This window comes from Bactrocera oleae, chromosome 6, assembly GCF_042242935.1.
Source record: "Bactrocera oleae isolate idBacOlea1 chromosome 6, idBacOlea1, whole genome shotgun sequence".
NCBI lineage: Eukaryota > Metazoa > Arthropoda > Insecta > Diptera > Tephritidae > Bactrocera > Bactrocera oleae.
The window spans coordinates 59,588,129-59,599,146 of NC_091540.1; the positions used below are offsets into that span (position 1 = coordinate 59,588,129).

The 11,018-nt window shown below is 40.2% G+C and overlaps 2 protein-coding genes across 3 annotated transcripts; one reads left to right on the forward strand and one right to left on the reverse strand.

Moving 5' to 3' along the window:
• The first annotated feature begins 573 nt into the window (after nucleotides 1-573).
• Nucleotides 574-8,471, forward strand: Oseg2 (intraflagellar transport protein Oseg2). Its single transcript, XM_014238991.3, has 12 exons — nucleotides 574-779; nucleotides 841-1,186; nucleotides 1,778-2,064; nucleotides 2,133-2,350; nucleotides 2,409-2,867; nucleotides 2,932-3,093; nucleotides 3,151-3,349; nucleotides 3,404-4,109; nucleotides 4,322-4,849; nucleotides 4,910-6,202; nucleotides 6,263-7,005; nucleotides 8,061-8,471. Exons 1-12 carry the CDS (start codon nucleotides 741-743, stop codon nucleotides 8,307-8,309), a joined length of 5,229 nt encoding a protein of 1,742 aa, XP_014094466.2. The 5' UTR covers nucleotides 574-740; the 3' UTR covers nucleotides 8,310-8,471.
• Nucleotides 8,455-10,663, reverse strand: LOC106620483 (regulation of nuclear pre-mRNA domain-containing protein 1B). Of its 2 annotated transcripts, none has more exons than XM_036358989.2 (4): nucleotides 10,394-10,663; nucleotides 9,656-10,326; nucleotides 9,446-9,589; nucleotides 8,455-8,891 (listed from the first exon to the last, which is right to left on the reverse strand). In XM_036358989.2, exons 1-4 carry the CDS (start codon nucleotides 10,542-10,544, stop codon nucleotides 8,742-8,744), a joined length of 1,116 nt encoding a protein of 371 aa, XP_036214882.2. In that variant the 5' UTR covers nucleotides 10,545-10,663; the 3' UTR covers nucleotides 8,455-8,741. The 2 variants fall into 2 exon arrangements, with proteins under 2 accessions (XP_036214882.2, XP_036214879.2); XM_036358986.2 differs by having other exon boundaries at nucleotides 9,656-10,329.
• Between the last annotated feature and the right edge of the window lie 355 nt (nucleotides 10,664-11,018).

Sequence of the window (11,018 nt, forward strand, 5' to 3'; positions counted from 1 at the left end):
CCGAAGTTAACGTTTTTCTTTAATTGATCAGGGTGATTAGAGAAAGTGATAACGTCTGGGTATTATTTGAGGGCGAGATCGATTTGACTTTACATCCGAGATAATAAATTATTTCTTAAAATTAAATTTCTGTATAAAACATTCAGATAAGGATCTAGCTGCCAAATATTGGACACTTCAAGTGGTTCTAGCTACCATGGACCAATATTTCTGTAACCAATAAACAGAATGGCATTCCTATATAACCTAGTTCAACCATAAAAACAGTTAGGAAAACACTATGACTAGTACTTAAACGAAATAAATTCGTGACCTTACTCAACAATAGACGAACAGCTGATACAAGCGCGAAGGATAAAAAAGACCTGTTGATCAATATAGCCCAACTAGAACACCTGTTAGAAGTGCTAAGCCGGAGGCCATATATAATAGTATACTTTTAGAAGTAAATAAACAAACAAGCATAGTTGAAAGAGAGAAACTCGAACGAAACAAAAACTAAGTTGACGCCAACTTGTTACCGTTACATAGACAGCAACCACCTGTGGTGTTTCTTATTCTAACGGCAATAGTTTGGTCTAAAACGATTTAGCAGCTCCCTAGCAACGGTACCAGCGCTGTCAAGGAAAATGTAACCACAACAGAAAAAAAACAATTTAAAGAAAATTTTCACAAATTGCACAACGAAGTTCATAAGGCACATAATCAGGAATATTTAACGGATTAAATTTGCATTGAAAATGCAGTTAAAATACTTGAGAACTCTACTAGATGGGCAGGTGAGTGCGGAGATCAATATTTTTTTGCAGATTATCACAAAGTTTAAAATTCAAAATTCAGGAGCAACTGAACCGCATTGCTGGTCTAGCGTGGTCGCCGAACCACCAAAAGCTAGCCATCGCAACTGCAGACCGTCATATACTACTCTTCGACGATGCTGGTGAGCGACGCGATAAATTCTCAACGAAACCCTCGAACCCGGCGAACGGCAAGAACTCCTATGTTATTCGCGGTCTAGCCTTCAGTCCGGACTCCACCAAGCTGGCTGTGGGTCAAAGTGATAATATTGTCTATGTGTACAAGTTGGGCGAGTCGTGGAATGATAAGAAAGTGATTTGCAATAAATTTCCACAAGCGAGTGCGGTCACCGCCTTAATTTGGCTCTCAACTGGCGCTATCATTGCAGGTGGGGTATAATTATACTTATATACATATATTTACCAATATTCGGGTACGGGTCTTCTGCTGGAGTGTTAAGTGACATTGACTTAAAGTTTAAAGAGAAAAACGAAGAGAATGAACGTATTAGAAACGGACGAGCAAGTAGTTTAAGAGATCAGAGGATCCCGACGGAACTACACGACTATCGGGAGCACAAAATGTGCTTTAATTGGTATTCTCATGGTCTTAAGATATAGCTTTTTAGATTTGCCATCTTTGCCGCTAAGGTCTTCATTTTTTTTTAAGTCGGAGAAGTAATAATTAGCTTTTCGAAGCTTAATCTCAAAAACCCCTCCATAAGCATACTTATAGAGTTTGGTTTCTTTAGGAAGTTTATTAAAAGAATCCAATTTGATTCCAAATTACCCAATCCTCACCCGATTTAGTATCAGACGATTAGACCCACATTCTAAAGAGGAATGATCGACAACTGAATCAAGACTTCAGAAATCATTTAATGGGCTTCTGCCAAGTGCTTATTTATTGTAGCATATTTTTAGATTTATATCTGGATAGTCCAATACACAACAAAAACTTAAAATTATCTCCTTCCTAGGTCTTGACGATGGCAAAGTACGCGCGCTCCATTGCAAGAGCAATAAGTCGCAGAGTTTGTACGCAGCCGATAGCATTTGCATATCGTTGGCGTCCAACACCAAAGGCACTGGCTTTCTGTCTGGTCACAATGATGGCACAATAATACGTTTTTTCATCACCGAAGACGCGAATGAGTCGTCAGGACGTTTAGTACAACATCCAGTACCACCATTTGCTTTGGCTTGGCCGCAAGGGGGCTTCTGCGCTGGCGGTTGTGATCAGAAAATCATATTCTACGACACTGTGGTAAGTTTTTCGAGGCAACTGACAGAACTGTTTTCAAATAACTGTAATGTTTTTTATACCACTTACAGGGACGTTCGGTACGCACCTTCGATTATTCGCGTAATGATCGTGAGATCACTGTTGCCGCCGCAAGTCCCAACGGTCAAGCTGTAGCATTTGGAAGCTATGATAAGATACGCATATTCACGTGGAGTCCCCGTTTATCCGATTGGAATGAGAGCGCAACCAAAGAGATAAATCATTTCTATACGGTGACTTGTGTACAGTGGCGTCGTGATGGTGCGCGGTGAGTGGTGCTGAAAACATACCTACCTTTTTTTAAGTGTTACACTTTTTTTTTAAAGATTGGCTATTGCCTCCGTTACCGGTGCCGTTATACTTTTTGAGTCGGTGTTGAAGCGTACGATTTGGCAAGACAAATTTGAACTGATCTTCGTCGCACCCAGTCAGCTGTTAGTGAAGTCGCTACAGGAGCCAGCAGAGCAAATGACCATTGAGTCTCAGCTCGGTCTGGAGATCGATGATGTACGCATTATGGGTAAAGATAATTACTTGGTCGCACGCACGGAAGACTCCATGATCTTATGTGATCTCACACGTAATCTGGTCAGTGAAGTGCCATGGACCACGTCGGGTCGACACGAACGTTTCTACTTTGAAAACCCGAATGTTTGCCTGATTTTCAATGTGGGCGAACTTAGTCTCGTAGAGTATGGTGAAAGTACGATTTTGGGTTCTGTGCGCACAGAGTTTGTGAATCCACATGTTATCTCGGTGCGGTTGAACGAACGTGGCAACACGAAGTAAGCTGAAATTTTATGATATATAAATTACAAATTATGAGTAAAATGACTCTTGAACTTCTAGGAATAACAAAAAACTGGCGTTTTTGCTCGACGCTAAAACCATATGCATAGTGGACCTCCTAAACCAAGTCATTATTGGTCAGGTGAATCACGAGACCAAAATCGATTGGATCGAATTGAGTGAGACGGCGCACAAACTGCTTTTTCGCGATAAGAAACTTAGGTATTTAGTGCGTAAACTTAAAAGAGCTGCCTTAAATTGACTACCACCACTCTTTAGGTTAGTTTTGATCGACATTTATACCGGTAAGAAGCAAACTTTGCTCTCGAACATCTCATTCGTTCAATGGGTGCCACAAAGCGATGTCGTTGTAGCTCAAAATAATAACAACTTAGCTGTCTGGTATAATATAGACCTACCCGAACATGTAACCCTGATAGCAATACGCGGAGATGTCATCGAAGTGTCACGCGACTCGGTATGTATGGTCTATAAATAAACGCTAACTTATACTTTCCACCTTAAAAATTAGGGTCGTACGATGGTACGCTCGCAGGAGGGTCCGGCAGAGCATACCTATCAATTGGACGAAGGTTTGGTTGAGTTCGGTACAGCTGTAAACGATAGCGACTTCGGGCGCGCTATACATTTTCTAGAGACACTTGGTGACAAGCCCGCTGCCAAAGCTATGTGGCATAATCTCGCAGTCATTTCGATTGAAGATGGCAATCTTCGGGTGGCGCAACGTTGCTACGCCGCACTGGGCAATGTCTCAAAAGCATACTATTTGAATGAAATGATAGAAGAAGCGGATAAATTTGAAGAATCTACGGGCACACCGGGTATTATGTGTCCTCAGGTGCGTGCTAAACTTGCGCTTTTGAGTTCTGATCTACGTACGGCGGAGCGTATTTATCTGGAACAAGGCGACATCGAAGCGGCTTTGGAAATGTATAAGAAATTGCGTATGTGGGATGAGGCGGTCAGTTTGGCTGAGCGACGTGGTTATGGTGATCTACAGCAGTTGAAAGAACAACAAATGGATTTTCTTTTATCCACCGGGCAAGAAGAGAAAGCCGGACAAGTGTTGGAAGAACAAGAGGAACCAGAAAAGGCTTTGAATTTGTATTTGAAGGCTAGTAAGCCAGCGCGTGCGGCACGTTTGGCAATGAAAACTCCACATCTTATGGATGATCAGCAGTTGATGCTGAAAATCACGGAAGGACTAATAAATTGTGGTAAGTTTTCAGAGTTAATAGTTTACTATTTGGTAAATAAACGAGGCGAATTCAAAAAGTTGTTGAAATGGAGGGTTTGGAGATGGATATTAGACAGGATGGATTTTAAAATTAAATTCTACCGATCTCTTTGGACTTATCCTTCACTTTTACTGTCAAACTATTCGGCTTTGACTAATTTTTATAATATATACAATATAAAATATTCCTAGAACTCTACGAGATGGCTGGCGACATTGCACTCAAACTTTCGCGTCCCGAAGCAGCGCTGGGTTTGTACCGCAAAGGTGGCACCTATGCACGAGCTCTGGACTTGGCACGACAAGTCGCACCAGATGATGTCACAAGTCTCGAGGAGGAATGGGGTGATTGGTTGGTGGCACGCAAGCAGTTAGACGCTTCTATCAATCACTACATTGAAGCTGGAGCCACACAAAAGGCACTCGAAGCTGCTGTCGGCGCCAAGCAATGGCGGAAAGCGGTGCAAATCGCTAAAGTGCTCGATGAACCAGCCGAAATTCAACGCTATGCGCTAGATCTTTCCAAGCATTTGGCCTTTGCCGGCGATGTTGATGGCGCTGAAGACTTACTCGTACGCGCTAACATGTATAAAGAGGCCATCGAGCTACTGAATCGCCATGGCAAGTGGGAACGCGCGCATGCCATCGGTGAAAAGTATCTGCAAGCCGAGGAGATGCGTGACTTGTTTGTCAATTTGGCGGCAGGCTTGGAGGAACAAGGTAATTTCAGATGAGATAACGGTTATAGCGTGAAATACTTTTAAAATTATACTACTTTAGGTAAGTACCGTGATGCGGAAAAGGTCTTATTGGCAGTGTCCGAACCAGATCTGGCGATCGCAATGTACAAACGTCGCGAACTCTATGACTCCATGATACGGCTGGTCGAGCGTTTTCACAAAGAGCTCTTGGATACTACACACTTACATTTGGCTAGACAACTGGAGTCGAAGGGCAAGTTTAAAATTGCCGAAGTACATTTCATCGCCTCGGGCGATTGGAAATCGGCAGTGCATATGTATTGTTCGTCAGGTCGTTGGGAGGACGGTTATCGTGTAGCTAAGCAGAAAGGCACTGAAGGCGCAAGTAACCAAGTCGCATACATGTGGGCTAAGTCTATGCCGATAGAGAGCGCCGTGCGTTTGCTTACCAAACTCGGTTTGCTAGACACGGCGGTAGGTTTCGCTTGCGATTCTGGACAATTCGATTTCGCGATGGACCTTTGTCGTTTAGCTGGCAAATCGACCGATGAGGTCCACTTGAAAATCGCCATGTCTTTGGAGGATGAAGGCAAATTCGAAGAGGCCGAAGCGGAGTTCATCAAAGCTAATAAACCTAAAGAGGCCATACTGATGTACACGCATGCAGGCGATTGGAAGGCAGCACTAAATGTGGCTGAGTCGCATTTGCCGGAGGCGGTGAATGAAATATTAATCGGACAAGCATCGGCTGCTTTGGACACGCGCAACTATCCCGACTATGAGGCGCTGCTACTGCGCGCACAACGTCCGGATATGATAATTGATCATTATAAGAACGAAAGCATGTTCGACGAGGCGCTACGCATCGCCGAGGAGCACTATCCATCGGCAATGAATGATTTGCGGCGTCTACAGGCCCAAGAACAGCGCCGTAACAATGAGCAAAATGACGCTTCGCGCACTTATCTGCAGAAAGCTGCTGAATTCGCGAAGCGCGAGGAGTTTCGTAAAGCCGCTGAGTGTCTTATGCAAATTGACCCCACAAATACAGATGATGCGACCACTGTGGAGCGTGCGCTTGTTAGAGCTGCGGAAATATGCAATCAATTTTTGGAGGGTAAGGACGCTGTAGAGGTAGCAACTCAGTTGGGACCGCGTCTTTTACAAATCAAACAAATCGGTCCGGCTGCACAACTGTATTTGGCGGCAGATATGCCCAAAGATGCTGTGGAAGTTTTCATACGCGCCGAACAATGGTCGAAGGCCAGACGTCTGGCGAAGGAATTGGATCCAGAACTAATGACCTACGTGGAGCAGCAGCAGAAGTCACGTCTCAAGACCGAAGGTAACGTCGAGCAATTGGCGGATATCGGTGAGTATATTTTTTACGAATTTTAAATATAAAACCTCTCCTCATTGTCACATCATCCAGATATCATGAGCGCTTTGGACATGCTCGCCGAACAGGGTCAGTGGTTACGCTGCCTCGATAAAGCCAAGCAAATCAATGCAGCAGTCTTACAAAAATATGTGGCACTCTATGCGGCACAACTTATACGCGAAGGTGATTGTTTGACCGCCTTGAGTCTCTATTTGACTTACGGCGCACCGCCTTTGGAAGCTAATTTCAATATCTACACACGCATAGCAATGGATTGCTTTGCTCTGCGCGAGGAACAGGCCAAAGATGATCAGTGGCGGAACTTACGCGACTTTCTCTACAAACTAATGAAGTCTCTACAGTCCTCTGAGCATGCGCAGACACAAATCGCTAAAAATTTAGATAAATTCTTGCTAATCAGTCATTATTATGCAGTGCGTTCCGCCTGTAGACCCGTCCAGTCGTTACATCCGATTGCTGCGCGTATTTCAATTGCTTTACTGCGCTACACTGATATCATACCGGTCGATAAAGGTTTCTATGAAGCTGGCATAGATCTGCGTAATGCTGGTCGTGAGGCTGAAGCTTTTGTTATGCTCAATCACTATCTGGACGTGTGTGAAGCTATTGAAGAAGGTTCCGGTCATCTTGTGGATCACTCGGATTTGGCTGCAACCGATTTTCCAAGCTCAGTACCATTGCCGGAGGATTTGCATCTGAAAAACGATCCCAATCTGCATGAGGAGGTGCGCGAATGGGTGCTGGCCATAAGCATGGATCAACAGGTTGACCAGGTGAGGAGTTTTTGTTCTTTTTTCAAAATAATTTTATTTGTTTTATAATTTTTTAAAAAATTATTTGTTTTATTGTTGTTAATTTACCAAAAAAAAAAAAAATTTTATATGATATATATACCAAACAAAGTCCCAATCAATTCATACGTTTATCTAAAATCGAATACTGTTTACCTATGCTACATTTTAATATAGAGATCTTCCAACCTCCCTAAATATTGTTTTCTGCAAGCTCAGAACTTCTAACTTGCAAAAACTTATCAAACAGTATTCCACCCTCGTTATATTATATATTGTGCCCATACAATAATTGGAAGACAAATGTCGGTCAACTATGGTATCTAGCAACGCCGGCGATCCTGTAAAGTATATATATAAACGATCGCGTTACTAGCTGAGTCGATTTAGTCATGTCCGTATGTCTGTATAAGCCAGCTAGTCCCTCAGTTTTTGAGATATCGATCTGAAATTTTGCAAACGCCCTTCTCTCCTCAAGAAGCAATTCATTTGTCGGAATCAGCAGCCGATATCGGTTCACTATAGCATATTGCTGCCATATAAACTGAACGTTCAAGATCCTGTCCTTGTGCAGAAAACTTTTTTTATTTTATGAGATATCTTCACGAAATTTGGCATGGATAACTGTTCTAAGGTAACGGTACAAACCTCGAGCAAATTGTTCAGATCGGACCACATATAGCTGCCATACAAACTGACCGCTCAAAATCAAGTTCCTGTATGAAAACATTTTTATTGAAGGGTATTATAGCTGCGTTGCATTCGAAGTTTACATTTTTTCTTGTTTTTTTTTTCATTTTTTATTATTAATTTTTTTTATTATACTTTTTTTTGTTTTTATTATTTGTTCTTGTTTTTTTTTATTATTTTTTTTTTTTATTATAAATTTTTTCTATTATAATTTTTTTTTTTTGTTTTTATTATTTTTTATAAAATTTTGCTTTTTTCTTGGTCATCCTTACACTTTTGTCAACCACCTTACATATTTAAAAAAAAAAACCCGAATTCTTTTACATTTTGCGCTCTCAAAAACTAAGGTGCTGCCCACCGATGATCGCGGTCTATATGAGTCGGCCTTGGGTTCGGACGAACAACCTTGCATGTTAAGTGCTTATCCAGTACGTGGACGTCAACCAGTTACCTTTCAATCGTCCAGTCGTCAAGCTAATCGTGATGTTTGGAGCAAATTTACCGTTGCTCTCAAAATGTCGCCCGGCAGTAAAGTTGCTGATATAATTGCTTTTGTTGAGAAGTGGAATGGACAGGCTAACGCGGCAATGCATTAAAGTGGTAACGTTGCAAGTAACTTTCATAAGCAGCTTTCGAAACTAGAAATATCCCTGGGAAGTGTTTACTATATTTTATACATATTCTGCGCATAATAAATTGGAAAATATAGCAAAAGCAAAGCAAAAATGAATATTAAATAAATTTAGTTTCAAATTAAATTCATATATTTTATATATACGCGATATATACTGTACTCGTATGTGTGCATATTACAGCCATTTCAAGCTGGTTTTATGCCAAAAGCTTTATTCGCTAATAATTGAGAAATTCTAATTGAAGTTTTGCAACATTTTGTCGTTTCTAGAATATTTCTTTTTTTTTTAATGTTTGGTCTAAATATATATAATTTAAGTGATTTTTGTGTAGTTACCAGTTGAATAATTATATTCGCATAACATTTAAGGAAACCATTTAAATTATAATAATTTTTAATGTATATTGAAGAGATCGCCGGCTGATGGTAGTGGTGCTAAGCCACCAGTCACATCCGGTAACTGCGTTAAATCTGGCAAATTCGATAGATGATCACGAATTTCCTTTTGTACGGCAACCATTCGATTGAGCTTTTGCTTGTATTCCTGAAACAGAAAACATACTTTAGTGGTAGAAAATATGTAGCAGACAACAAATATTCACTTATATTAATAGCTTTGTAAAAATTCTATAAAATCAAATATCTGCGACGTACAGAAATTTTAAAGGGTTGTTTAATATTCATTGAGGTTATTTAAGCTCAAATAATAACAACAAAACTAACCAATATCATTGTAAACCACATCGACATTTTTTAAGATTTTCTAAACATCCAAATGCAAGTTACTGCTGTTGTTATTGACGTTGCAACATAGAATATTGCTTTATAAAAAGTTTCCACGACTGTAGAGTCTACGTAGCCGGAACGAATCAGCCCTTGGCTATCAACTCGGTAAATTTAGGTGTGTGTCGCTACAATACACACACAAGCACAATGAATGTTTATGTTTTTTCAAAACACCGTAATATGCTGATTATCTATTTTATGCTGATATTCTATTTTAAGCCACTATATACACAAACAAACACAACTAGTTCACTTCTACTATAAACACTTTTTTCAAAATACCACAATTTTCTCATTTTGCATATAACACACCTCTAGACGTTTTTCAGCTTGAACCAAGAGTTCTTTTTGCTCCGCTTGGAAATCTCGGAGCATAGAAGCTAATTTTGTACGCTCCTCCATTTCGGCAGCGAGGCGTGTATTATACTCATTCAGCAACTGTACAGCTTCATTAACCTGTGTGACAAAAAGCAACAGTTTAGCATTTTAATTACAAAATAAATTAGATATGTTTAAACTTGCCTGTTTAGCCAATGCTTTAGCTGCATCCTTATCTTCCAGTTTAGTAAGACAACTGATCTCAGATATTTCCGGTGGCAAATTGGCAATACGTTCGCGAACTACGGCATCACTTGAAGCGGAATTTTCAATATTCGCCAGCGCTTTGATCAAATCTTCCGGTTCTGGTGGTTCACCCAACGGCAAATATGGACTCAAATGTTCAGCATCACCATTTTGACCAGCACTTGGTTTTTCCTCAGCAACCGTAGTTGGACGCGAACGTTTCACTTTTGCCGTTTTACTTTCATCATGCTTACGCTTTTCCCGTTTTTCAGACTTTTCTTTTGTGTTACTACCATGACTACCGTTTGTGTTTGACTCAGTAGCTGTGGGGGCACTGCTGTTGCCGCTGCTACTAGCTGTTGCTGTATTATTATCTTTATGATCTTTATTTAAACGTGCACGATATTCTGCAATTTGTTTCGTATCGTAAACACCGCGTTCGTCCCAAATATTTAAAATACGTCCAAGACTACCGAAGAGCTTGTCCGATGTGCACGATTCACCAATGTGTTGAAATACTTTGGGCAATATTTGTGCGAATTCTTTGCCATATTCAGGACCCTTTTTCTTGCTATTTTGTATGACATCATTGGCCAGATACATGAATGTCAACTTTTTGCCCTCGGAAACTGCTATGGAAATTTTTAATTACAATTAGAATGTAAATAACACTGTTATCAGTTAACTACATCTTACCAGTTTGTAGCTCTTTCAGCCAAGTTTTCACAATTGACGCATGGTGTTTGCGATGATGTATTAACCACAGCGATAGCGTCTGTATACTTTGCTGACTAGAATTTAATTCACCCAGCTTCTTTAGCAACGCCGTTTCAGAAAACGCGGACATATTACCCGATATTTTCTGCTTAATTTACAAATATTTTCGATCGTCAGTATTTACGTGAATGCAAATAACAAAATCATGTCTTGTTTGTCGTGAATGCACATTTGACGTCTGTCAGTTTTCCTAGTTACGAACGGTGTAAAGCAGAAAAGTAATAATGACATTGCCAATAGTGGTTGAATGAACTCAATATTATTGCACAATATTTTTCTGTTGTATTTACGTTAAAAACGGTTCAAATTTGTAATATATTTAACAAAAACAACGTAATAATTTTTTAATTGTTTTAACTGAATAAATACTATGTTATCTCTGCTGATAAAAGCATGACATAACTAGATTAAAAATATTGCGCGCAATGCTCTTCCAATGACTTATAAGTTTATTGCTTTTTTAATAATGGCTGACCGCCGACATCTTTTTTTTTTCATTTGCAAATTTTATTTAAATGTGAAAAAGTTTTACCAAAATGATCAA